At 35.7% G+C, this 13,741-nt stretch overlaps 1 protein-coding gene across 1 annotated transcript; it reads right to left on the bottom strand.

Annotated features, from left to right (window-relative positions):
* Nucleotides 1-9,083: 9,083 nt before the first annotated feature.
* LOC128197505 (uncharacterized) lies at nt 9,084-11,535 on the bottom strand. The gene is made up of 4 exons (XM_052879558.1): nt 11,349-11,535; nt 10,794-11,237; nt 10,577-10,678; nt 9,084-10,174 (listed from the first exon to the last, which is right to left on the bottom strand). Exons 1-4 carry the CDS (start codon nt 11,533-11,535, stop codon nt 9,084-9,086), a joined length of 1,824 nt encoding a protein of 607 aa, XP_052735518.1.
* Between the last annotated feature and the right edge of the window lie 2,206 nt (nt 11,536-13,741).

Genomic DNA, 13,741 nt, shown 5'->3' with positions numbered 1-13,741 from the left:
TTGAACCTGTACCAAGCAAATTTGAAAACTCTGATGCACACTTTTCAGCCTTCTGCTAGGCATTTTGTCAAACACTTTGCCTAGTTTAAATTTGGTCTCGAATTGATCACGGCTGCAACTTATCTTTGTTTCTTGCTTTTCAAATCCACTCTAGATCCTTTCCTAAGTTCATTTTGAGAACCACCATTCATTGGAAACCGATTAATTGATTGATTTAAGTTGTTTGAAAATCCTGCACATAAGCTGTTTGATAAAACTACAGTTGTGCATTCTGGTTTAACAGTTTTCTGGCAGCAGCAGTGTTGATTTTATGGCTTAATAATTGATTATTGGTGGTTTGTATGAGCTCTCTGTTGGGTGCAGAACTATCTCAAAACGTCCCACAACACTAGTAGCATCTTAGGGAGTGGATTGGAGCAAGGAAAGATCAACATTGGGGCTGATTTTTGGTGCAGCAGAACCACGTTCTTCACTGGTCTGCATAAAATCTGGTTGCTGCAACAGTAGCATATTTCACTCTGCAGCTGAAAGATTTGCATGAATCACTTCTGATTCATTACTTGTTTGAGAGCAACCAAAGCTACCACATTAAACTACCTTTGTGTTCTTCCCAAATTTTTTTGTTGTTTCCATTGTATTGCTCTTTGAATTTCTTTTCCATTCTTGTAAGTTGGCCATTTCAAGCGAGGTGGAAGAGCTGATAACAGTTGAAAAATTGTTATTTTCATGCTTAAAATTGATACTAAAAGCAACCTTTATACTTAGAAACTAGCTTGAAATCATGCTTTTATTCATATTTTCAGAAATAAAAGAGCTGGACAGGTTTATGCTTGATTTCAGTGTTTTTGTGCAGGTTTTAAGGTGAATTTGGTGAAAGAAGTGAAGAAGGAGAGAGATGAAATCAGAGAAGACATCAAAAAGTGCAAAAGGAGAAGTTGCAACTGCCGCTGAGCGGCACTCAGGAAGTCAGGTTGGATCCGCTGAGGGGCAAAATGGCCGCTGAGGGGAGAAAATAACTCGCGCACTTACCGCTGAGCGGTACTTTACCGCTGAGCGGCACTTTTATGGGCTGGGGCCTAATTTTTCTGTAATTTACGAATAGTATATAAGCTTTAGGGTTTCCTAGGGTTTGTATCTTTGGCTGGGACGAAGCAAACACTCTCTCTTCCACCCCTTTGAAGGAGGATCTTGGATGCTCAGGCTACCTCTTCACCTTTTTAGGGTTTTATCTTTCATTCTTTCATTATTGTTCATCTAGGTTCACCATGAATATGGTAAACTAAACCTTGTATGTTTGTTGGGGAATCAATGTAATCTTTTGAAGCTCTCATATATGGAATTTGTGCTTGCATCTTAATCTAAGACTTATGCTTTCTTTCATCATTAGTTAGGGTTTTTCCTCTTTGCTCAAGGCTTGCTTTGTTTAACTCATTCAATGCATGATTATTGATTTTGTCGATACGGGAACGTACGGGGAAGTCTAGATCTGGGGAATCTCTCTCAATATTATATTGGTTCTCGTTAAGCTCCTGTGCTAAAAGAACTAATTATTAGGAATGCTAGGAATCGTATGAACTCGTAATTAGGGATAGGCCTTCTTGACAAGGTAATTTAGAGAGTGGCATTAACAATGATGATTTGAATGTTGAATTCCTAAAATATATGAGAGTGGATAAGATGAAATTGACCCCAACAACATATTCATATATATATTTCATTGAAAGTGCTTGTCTTTTGCTTTTGCCATTGATCAAAACCTCATGCATACATGTTTATTTTCTGTTTTGCATATTAAACCTCAATTATTTCGTTCTTAAGTCTTAGCTAATCAACAAACCACACAACTAAACTAGGCCGTGAGTCCTTTGGGAGAACGATACTTGGTCTTACCAAGTTTATTACTTGAACGATTCGGTCATACTTGCCGATTGTAAAACAAGTTTGTGACATCATATTTTGGTGATCATAAATTTGTCCATTAAGTTTTTGGCGCCGTTGCCGGGGACTCGTGGTTGAACTAGTTAATTTGTGTGATTATTGATTATCTTTGACTTTAATTTTGAATTTCTGTTTTTATTTTTTCGGTTTTTATTTTATTTTATTTTATTTTATTTTATCTTATCTTATCTTATTTTATTTTATTTTATTTTATTTGATTAGATTTTATTTTATTTTATTTTGATTAGATTTTATTTTATTGTATCTTCTGAATCTTTTATCTTCTCCTATATCTTTTTGTGCTAACAAATATTTTTTAGGGTTTTGTTTTCTTGTGTATGCAGGAAGGAATTAGAACAAGGAGCAAGAAAACAACAGAATCTCTTCTTGAAGGTCTAGACGAGAGTAGACGGAGGAGAAGAATCCGAACATCTAGAGAACTTTTCCCTTCTCCAGAAACTCTCTTACAATCATCACCACAAGGTTCTGTTAATAGCACAGAAAATATGGAGAACAACAATGTTAGAAGAACTCTTGCTGACTACACCAATATAGCTGGACCTCAACACTTTAATAGTATAGCTAGACCTAGAGTCAATGCAGCTAATATGGAGGTCAAACCAGCACTGATTCAACTGGTGAAAAGCAACCAATTTAATGGGTTATCTCATGAAAGCCCATATGAGCACCTCACTACCTTCAATGAGATTTCAACACAGTCAAGATTAATGGGGTGCCAGACGAAGCTATCAAACTTAGCTTGTTTCCTTTCTCATTGGGAGGCAATGCTAAGCTTTGGTTGAATTCTTTCCCAGAAGAAAGTTTCACAGAGTGGGAAGCAATGGTCACAAAGTTCTTGAACAAGTACTTCCCACAATCTAAGGTGACAAAAGGCAAGCAAGAGATATCTTCATTTAAGCAGGGCATGGAAGAATCACTGGGCATGCATGGGACAGATACAAAAGCTTGCTATGAAAAACACCCACGCATGGCTTTGAAGATCAGGAAGTAGTCTTAACTTTCCTTGGAGGTCTTGGTTCACAAACCAAGATGATGCTGGATGCCTCAGCAGGAGGCAATATTAAATGGAAAACTCCAGAGGAAGCAACAGAGATTATAGAAAACATGGCTACTAGTGATAATGAGCTGCACAGTGAGAGAGGAGGTCCTATGCAAAAAGGAGTTCTCCAATTACAGACACATGAAGCCCTGCTAGCTCAAAACAAAATTCTAACTCAACAGCTGGAGACTCTGACTAAAACTCTTGCACAATTACCCAAAGAGTTGAAAACTGCTGCACAGGTACAAACCCAGTTGTGCGAATTGTGTGGAGGCGACCATATCAATGGTGCCTTTCCAGTTGAAGCCGTAGAGGATGTAAACTACATGACCAATCAGTACCGTCAAGGAAGCTACAATCAGGGGTGGAAACCTCACTCAAGTATTGGTCAAGGGCAAACTAGGCAAGCTGGTCAATATAATAAGCAGCAGCAGCAACCCACCTTATGGCAACAGTTATCTATGCTTAATGAAAGGTCCATGAGGATGGAGGAAACTCTGAACAATTTCATACAGAAGACTGAGTCTACACAGAAGAGCACTGAAGCTGCTATTAAAAATTTGGAGACTCAGATGGGGCAGATCACCAAACAGGTGGAAGAAAGGCCAAATAGAAATTTTAGGGCTAATACTGAGGTTAACCCCAGAGAAGAGTGCAAGGTGGTAGAGAGTGTTGATGATGAGAAAGTTGAGTTAGATACAGAAGAGAGAAGAGAAATAGAGAGCAAAAGCACTTTTCCTTTTCCAATCCATCAAGGGAAACAATTGGACTTCACAGAATTATTCAAAATGGTGGATAATGATGCACCTTGGGAACAGATTCTGCAACAGATTACGGTTTACACTAAATCTAATGAAGAAATCTCTACAAAGAAAAGACGTAGAGATGATGAGGTAAAGGAGTGTATAACTGTTAAAAAAGATTCATTCCCTCCTAAAGCAACAAACCCATGCAGTTTTTCTATCCCTTGTACCATAGGGAAGAAAAGGGTTCAGAAAGCTCTCCTTGATTTAGGTTCAAGTGTTAACTTGATACCTTACTCTTTACTGGAGCAAATCGGCAATGTTAAAGTGAAACCTGTAAAGGTTAACCTAGTAATGGCTGATGGATCTTCAAAGGAGCCATGTGGGATTGCAGAGGACATTATAGTTTGTGTTGGCAAACTTCAGTTCTTGGCAGACTTTGTGGTGATGAAGATGGAGACAGAGAAGATACCTATCATACTTGGAAGACCGTTTATGAAAACGGCCAAAGCTATCATTGATGTTAATGAAGGTATAGTGGTGCTCCAGGACCGAGAAGAGAGAGTTGTTGTAGATGTCTTTCAAGATGAGAGGCAAACAAAGGAGGAGGAAGCTAGTTATAAAGCTGCATTTAAAGATGCACACATGACTAGCCATCAAAATGAAAAGCCCAAGGTCACAGGTAACCATTGTTTGTTGTTTCAGGTGCATAAAGGAAAGAAGATTGGAAGAGGAGGAGAAATTCCTGGTGACTGGAAGAAAGGAGAACCCCAACTTGGTACACCTGTAAGAATCAAGAACAAGTTGTGGGTTGTGAAGGGCTTTAAAGAGAAGGAGATGATAGAGATAGAGTCTCCACATTCTAGAAGGACCAAAACAGTTGAAGAGTTGGTGGGATGACAACGTCAACTATAAAGCAGGAACTTGAGCTTACTGGGTCAAGCTAATGACGTTAAAAGAGCGCTTGCTGGGAGGCAACCCAGTGATTTTAGAACTTTTAAATTTTACTCGCGTTTGTAATCTTTAAATCTGTTGAACATTATATTGTTGAACATAGCATCTACTGAAGGATGCTAGTTGGATATAACATCTATTGAAGGATGCTAAGTGGTAACACCTACTGATGGGTGTTGGTAAGTTTGAAGCACCTACTGATGGGTGTTGGTGAGATTTTAAACACCTACTGATGGGTGTTGGTGGATTTTGGGTCAGGCTCGTGACGTTAAACAAGCGCTACCTGGGAGGCAACCCAATTGATTGATTGTTTTTGCTTGTTTTACTTTAGTTAGGGTTTGCATAAGTATTTCAGACATTGAATTGCAGGGAACCAGTGAGGGGCATGTCTAGGAGGCACGTAGGTTAAGAAAAGAAGGAGAAGAGCACTTCACGAAAGTGCCGCTGAGCGGTACTCTCGCAGAATGGGCTTTAGTTCCCCTTAGCGGGACCCGAGCCCATTAGGGTATTTTTATACCCTAAGCTGCGCATATGCTCATACTTTCAGGATCTTCTCTGCACAAACACTCCCACATACCTTCTCCAAGGTTTTCCACATCTTTTCCCTCATCCCTCTTTAGAAAATCTCCCTTCCACTCACTTGCTCACTAGTTTTCCATTTAAGTTTGGGGTTGGGAGAGAGCATCATTGAAGGGGCTGATTTCTTCATTGTGGTTTATTAATGCTTAACAATGTATCTTTTGGTTTTGTGAATTATGTTTGATGCAGGGATGGCCTCCTCATCGGGCAAAAAGAATCAAGACTATAAGATCCAAGAAGAAGGAAGATACAGAGGATAACTGAGACTGATGAGGAGCTGAGATAACATTTACTAATGAATGCTATCATATGCTTATGCTTTTATTGGTTTAAAGTTTTCTGAACTTATTTGTTTTTGTTTTTAGATTAGGGTTGATGTACTCTATTGGACACCTGATTTGTGTGATGGTTTGCTATTAACTGTGATTGTTTGATAAGTAATGCTTGATGATGCTTATTGATTGATTGATGTTGAGATAGATGTGCACATTAAAATGCTTATACAGGTGATTCACAAGCTTTGTGAACAAATGCAGGATACCATGATTGTGATTGTGAAATTAAGCAGGATGTGTATGTCAAATGTGAATGAGCTTATATGTGAGGTTTTGAGCTCCAGAGTTGTTATTGTTGAATGCTATTACTTTGGAAACATGAATGATTTTGCCCAGGTTTTCTATGATTGAATCAATTTCTTGTTTTGCATCATGTGATCAAGGCCGTTTGTTGGAACCCTTTTTATTGGCCAATTTCATAAAGTTAGCCCACTAAAAGAGAACACTTTGTGTTCTATCCTTTGAACCCTTAGCCTTGAACATACACTGAAAACCCTTGATTGAAAATCTTTACCTTGAGTTAAGTAGAAGATCTTGTGTGGTATTGTTAAATGTTCAAGTTTGGGGTTGTTGGGAAAACATGAAAAAGGAAAAGCATTGAGCTAAGAGCTAAAAAAGTAAGAATATGCAAAGAAAAAGAAAAAAAAAGAAAAAAAAAAGAAGCAAAGCTCAATGCAAATGCAAAGGCAAGTTGGGAAGAATAAGAAAAATTGTGTTGTTATGATTCTCTTAACTCAAGGATTTTGTGATCCAGAAAAACCAATTTTCTTGTTAGCCCAGCCACATTATAAGCCATTGAAAAGTCCTTGTGATGATGCATGCTTGTGAATGTTTTTGATTGTGGTAAAATGAAAGGCAAAGTTGATTCATGTAACATTGTGATAGTGGAGTGAATGAGTGAAACACTTTACCTCTTATACACTTGTGTGTTGAGTGAAACACTTTACCTAGTGAGGAAATATTCCATAAGCACATGAACATCCATGCTTAATTGATTGATCATTTATGAAAAATAGCATTTGTTGGAATTTAAATGACTTTGTGAACACTAAAGCATGTGCACATCTTGATTGAACTCTTGGTCATAAGTTTGAGTGAAGTTGTTACTTATCTTAAAAAAGAGGATTTTTGAATGAGTGAACCATCATATGAATTGGTTGAAGATTGAGTTACATCTTGTTTGCTTGAGGACAAGTAAAGTTCTAAGTTTGGGGTTGTCATAACAGTTGAAAAACTGTTATTTTCATGCTTAAAATTGACACAAAAAGCAACCTTTACACTTAGAAACTAGCTCGAAATCATGCTTTTATCCATATTTTCAGAAATAAGAGAGCTGGTCAGGTTTATGCTTGATTTCAGTGTTTTTGTGCAGGTTTTAAAGTGAATTTAGTGAAAGAAGTGAAGAAGAAGAGAGATGGAATCAGAAAAGTCAACCAGAAACCAAAAAAGTCAACTAGTCAACCAGAAAAGTCAACCAGTCAACCAAAAAGTCAACCAGTCAACCAGAATACGAAAAAAGTCAACCAGACGAGTCTTGGGCTAGTTTTATGCGATTTTATGATCTGTTTGGGCCTGGACCAGTTTTCTATTATTTTTATGTCCTATTTAAAGACCTAGATGTCTTAGGGTTGGTATCTTTGGCAGAAACGAAGCAAACACTCTCTCTTCCACCCCTTGAAGGAGGATCTTGGATGCTCAGGCTACCTCTTCACCTTTCTAGGTTTTTATCCTTCATTCTTTCATTATTGTTCATCTAGGTTCACCATGAATATGGTGAACTAAACCTTGTATGTTTGTTGGGGAATCAATGTAATCTTTTGAAGCTCTCATATATGGAATTTATGCTTGCATCTTAATCTAAGATTTATGCTTTCTTTCATCATTAGTTAGGGTTTTTCCTCTTTGCTTAATGCTTGCTTTGTTTAACTCATTCAATGCATGATTATTGATTTTGTCGATACGGGAACGTACGGGGAAGTCTAGATCTGGGGAATCTCTCCCAATATTATATTGGTTGTCGTTAAGCTCCTGTGCTAAAAGAACTAATTATTAGGAATGCTAGGAATCGTATGAACTCGTAATTAGGGATAGGCCTTCTTGACAAGGTAATTTAGAGAATGGCATTAACAATGATGATTTGAATGTTGAATTCCTAAAATATATGAGAGTGGATAAGATGAAATTGACCCCCAACAACATATTCATATATATATTTCATTGAAAGTGCTTGTCTTTTGCTTTTGCCATTGATCAAAACCTCATGCATACATGTTTATTTTCTGTTTTGCATATTAAACCTCAATTATTTCGTTCTTAAGTCTTAGCTAATCAACAAACCACACAACTAAACTAGGCCGTGAGTCCTTTGGGAGAACGATACTTGGTCTTACCAAGTTTATTACTTGAACGATTCGGTCATACTTGCCGATTGTAAAACAAGTTTGTGACATCATATTTTGGTGATCATAAATTTGTCCATCAGTATGCAATTGATTCAACCTAATTTTTTATAACAACCAAGAAAGTACGTTCACAATTCAATCACATAATTTGAAATGATAAACTAACTTACCATATCTTGTTCTATGCGGGCATACCCCTTACGAGAGCCCCTATAAGGGTACTTGGAGTTTGATGCCCTTTCCTTATTTTGTATGCTTTTTTCCTAAAAATAAATATAGTAAAAAAATCATATGCTCAAGAATTAAGGGATAAATATATTCTATATAGATAGTATACATTACCTTGAAAGTTTTATCCATACGTTTTACAATAAACTGTCTCCAAATGTCCTCACTAATAATGGATGCATACTTCGCAGGAGGTTCATTAGGAGGATTCTCTAAATAAGCTCCATTGTCATCCTTTAGATATTTATGGGCCAAGAAAGTCCTAAAACTCCTAAGCAACAACCCTGCCTTCCTTAATACAAACGTCTTGCGACATGTATCTACATTGAAAGTTAGCTGTCCAAAAAAAAAACTACTTAGAAAAAAACAGTTTTGAAATCATAACACATATATTTAAAATAAGTAGTAAACATTACTTGTATATTATTCCAAATGATCTCTTTATAGGCATCCAAACTTGAATCTTTCCAATCATCATAAGTTATAGGCACATTTGCTCGAACAATGGATCCAAGATAACGGATGAAGTTTGTTCCACCAGGTTCAATGGGTTGACCTTTTGCGTTCCATGAAACCTAATATTATGAATAAGTACTGAACAATAATTAGGAAAGTAACATATCTAATATACCAAAAAATATACAATGTCCATTACCTCTAATTTTTTTCCCTCACTTCTAGCTTGAACGATCTTCTTCATAATCACTATACCTTTCTTCCCTTTAGCTTGGTTGGGAGAAGGAATATCATCTTCAGTAGGAGTTGTCATTTACCTATAATAAAAGTGATTCAAATAAAAAAAGGGATAACATCAGTAAAAAGGGATAAAAATAAGAATAAAAATTTATAAATCCAACCTTTTCTTCTTTGATTTGAAGTTTAAAGACTTAGGTTTCTTATGGACATAAAATGATGGATTTATCCAAATTCCTTCATCATGATCATCTCTCCTATACAAGATATCATCTATTATTGGATCATCATCATATGATATTTGATACAAAGGATCATCTTCAATATTTGTATATTCATCTTCTATATCATCATTGGAAGGATCGTTTATTTTATTGGTCAACAACACAATTGACCAATTGACATCAACCGGATCAATGACATAAAAGATTTGTTGAGCTTGTGATGCTAAAATAAATGGCTCATCTTTGTACCCCACTTTATTAAAATTCACTTGCATAAATCCTATTTCATCTTGTCGAACTCCATTATTGTTATCAACCCACTTGCAACCAAATATGGGTACCCGAAATGTGGTGTAATCCAACTCCCATATATGTTCAATTACCCCAAAATACGACATATTTGCATATATAGGACTTCTATCTTTTGCACTTGAGATGTGCATAGATTCAGCCACCAAAGTTACACCACTATTTTGCATAGTACTCTGATCATCTCGGTCTTTAGTGTAAAATGTGCACCCATTAATCATATAACCAGTGTAAGAGAAGACTTGAAAATTTGGACCATTGGCTAACCATTTCAATCTGTCAGAAATTAAAGAGGATCTCACATTTAACTCTGCAAAAATGTGACTTTTTAGCCATTGTATAAAAGTTGGATTTAATTTTGTAATCATGTCTTTGTGTTTCTCAACATATGGCTCAACTTCATCGTCATTGTGTAGGATATACAATTGAGCTTGCTCCCAATCTTTCCTGCTTATAGTCACTATGGTATTTCCAGAAATCCCTTCTCCTATGGTTCTCGCTAAGTGTCGAGAATTTGGAAGTCCTATTGATTCAACATTAGAGAGGTAATCAGTACAAAATTCAATAGCTTCTTCAAGTATATATCGTTCCACTATACATCCTTCTGGTCGACTTCTATTTTTCACATAGCCCTTTAATATCTTCATATACCGCTCCATTAGATACATCCATCTCATATAGGCCGGTCCACAATATTGTGTCTCCTTAACTAAGTGAATGGTAACATGCACCATTATGTCAAAGAAAGAAGGGGGAAAATACATTTCAAGCTCACACAAAGTTACAATAATTTCTCTTTCTAGTGCTTGCAATTTTGCAGTGTCAATCACTTTGCTACATATGGCTCTAAAGAAATATCATAGTTTAGGTATGGTCCATCTTACCTTTTTAGGCAAAATGGAACGTAAGCCTATCGGTAACAAATGCTCCATCACAACATGACAATCATGAGACTTTAACCCTATTAGTTTTAGATCTTTCATAGATATTAAGTTCCTAATGTTTGATGAATACCCTTCTGGAACTTTAACTCCTTGTAGAAACTTACAAAACACAATTTTTTCCTTTCTAGATAGAGTATGAGCTACTGAAGGTAGATATTGACGTTTACCTTTCTTTATTGGTGCCAATTCTGTTCGAATTCCCATTTGAACTAAGTCTAGCCTTGCATTGATGCCATCCTTAGACTTTCCAGGAACGTTCAACAACGTACCTATGACACTATCAAATACATTTTTTTTCGATATGCATGACATCAAGGAAATGTCTAACGTACAAGGACTTCCAATATGGCAAATCAAAAAATATTGACTTTTTCTTCCACCCACTTGTGACTAGATCTCTTGCAAAAGGCTTACCAAATTTGTTGTTTATATCCTTTACTTTTTCAAAAACTTTATCACCATACAACAGTTCTGGAGCTCTACGTTCTTCTGTTGTCCCATTAAATGCTTTTCTCCATCCTCGATAACGGTGCTTTGAAGGTAAGAATCTACGATGCCCAAGAAATACATTTTTCTTACCATGTTCCAATCGCACCCAATCTGTATTATCTTCACATATAGGGCATGCACACTTCCCTTTGATACTATATCCAGATAGATTACCATATGCTGGAAAATCATTAATTGTGTCGAACAGCATTGCCCTTAGTAGGAAACTTTCTTCTGTATACGCATCATACACCTCTACACCTTCGTTCCACATATCCTTTAAGTCTTCAATAAGAGGTGCCAAGTATATGTCTATGTCATTCCCTGGTTGTTTTGGACCTGGAATTAGCATGGATAACATCATGAACTTCCTTTTCATGCATAGCCATGGAGGTAGGTTATATATAATCATAACCACAGGCCACGTGCTATGCGAGTTGCTTTGCATACCATGCGGATTTATTCCATCAGTAGACAAAGAAAGACGTAGGTTTCGTGGTTTTTTCCCAAAATTAAGGTAATCATGGTCAACTTTTGCCCATTGAGGAGAATCTGCAGGGTGCCGAAGCTTTCCATCACGTATTCTTTCATCTGCATGCCATCTTAAGTTCTTTGCATCCTGTTCATTACGATACATGCGCCTAAATCTTGGTATTATAGGAAAATACCGTACCACTTTGCTCGGCACTAAATTTTTCTTATAGCACGATGTCATACATTTAAGACATTTATCCAATGGGGCATATTCATTTCGAAAAAGAATGCAATCATTTGGACAAGCATGAATCTTCTCATAGCTCATCCCAATAGAGCTTAACATTTTTCTAGCGTCATACATTCGACTAGGAAGCACATTATCTTGTGGAAGCATATTTTTTATAAGTGATAGTAATTCAGTAAAGCTAGTATCTGACCATCCATTTTGTGCTTTCAAATTGAATAATTTCAAGACTGCTGATAGTCTTGTGAAACTAGTACAACCATTATACAATGGTGTCTTTGCATCCATTGTCAACCTATCAAACATCTGAGGACAATCTCGCATATCCTCTTCAATAATATTTACAATCTCTTCAACTTCATCTAACTCATATGTTGTGTCAGTCTCTTTCGGTGTATAACTTGTATTATGATGAAAATTATTATTTATATGATTTTTTCTATTTTCACCATGTTTGGTCCAGCATGAATAACTTTTATCAATTCCATTGCATATTAAATGCTCTTCTAACTCATCTGTGTTCACTACCGTTAAATAACAACACTATAAACAAGGACAAATGATTCTACTAGGGTTTTTTGCATGCTCAACTGCAAATCTACAAAACTCTTTCACCCCATCCTCGTATTCTTTTGATAATCGACTAGCGAACATCCATTTTCGGTCCATATTTTATTAATCTATCAAGATTAGTCAATATAGTATTAGCAATATATAGAAACTAACACTATTTGTAATATCATACAGATAAAATAATATTCATACTACCTCAACTTTGAACACACCATTAATCACTCCATTTATGACAATCTTACAATCTATATTATGCAACACGAAGTGGTTTTATGTTTATTTCATTATAATAAATACAAAGGCATAACACTTAAATTAGTTCAGGGTATTTTAGCAATATGATCTTGTATTGTCAACAAAATATCTACTAATATGAAGCAAAACAAATTTCTATATTCTCAAAAGCTTAACTTGTTAATTGGAGGTCCAAGGAATGGTTTTATATCTTTGACAGGATGTTTATGTCTGTGCCCAAAACGCAGTTAGATTTTATAGGAAGAAATGTGCAGAATTCATAAAGTCAGAAGACAACTTATTACCTTTCACTTGATGGGGATATTGTAAATAGTGAACATAGTGATTCTAGTATAATTAAAAAAAAACCCTTCAACCTTTATACTTTCAATATACCAGTAACAGAGACAATTGCATACCAACAAATATAATTAAAAGGAACAAGTGATAATCATGTAGCAAGAATCCAATCATACACAAAATAAGATTAGCGCCCCATACATAATATAAACCATCATAGTGATTCTAGTATACAGAAAGAAGTTTGTGGCTTAGAAGATGGGGATTCTGACATTGTGAAAGAACTAAAGGAAAAAAATACTATTGTTGAATAAAGAATTTTTGGAAGAAAAGCAAACAAGAAAAAATACATAACCAAAGAAAAAATACTGATCAACATAACCTCACTCTTGTTAACTACTAGTGCACCCAAAAGAAAACAATCTAAAACAGGACTGACTATCACATGAATCAGTTTCAACATGCTTCCTAAATTAATCCATATGTGTATTAAAAAAAAACCCTTCAACCATTATACTTTCAATATACCAGTAACAAAGACAATTGCATACCAACAAATATAATTAAAAGGAACAAGTGATAATCATGTAGGAAGAATCCAATCATACACAAAATAGGATTAGCGCCCCATACATAATATAAACCATCAATGCAGAATACAAATATGTACTACAAGTATATAACTAAAACAATTATGGCCAATTTTGAGATATTTTATTGAAAATTACTGTGATTTTAAGGTTATTTAGCATGCATTCATTAAAGATTCTATTCTTTCATTATAAAAAAATTTATTTTATAACATTATTATTAACCTAAGGTACTTAGCAACAAAAAAAATAACCGCTGGACTTTTTTCGTTGCATAAAGTATGAACAAGAAAAAGTCACGTGAACTCATTAAAAGCAAAAGTACTTAGCATGCAAAACGAGGCTTATTAATTCATGAAGAAAAATCTATGACATTAACCTTTTCTACGCAACCTAATATACTAACCATTTTACATGCAATCACT

The sequence above is a fragment of the Vigna angularis genome, chromosome 6 (genome assembly GCF_016808095.1).
Source record: "Vigna angularis cultivar LongXiaoDou No.4 chromosome 6, ASM1680809v1, whole genome shotgun sequence".
Lineage (NCBI taxonomy): Eukaryota > Viridiplantae > Streptophyta > Magnoliopsida > Fabales > Fabaceae > Vigna > Vigna angularis.
Note: the sequence above shows the minus strand (reverse complement) of the source record. Positions and strands in the feature narration are given on the sequence as shown.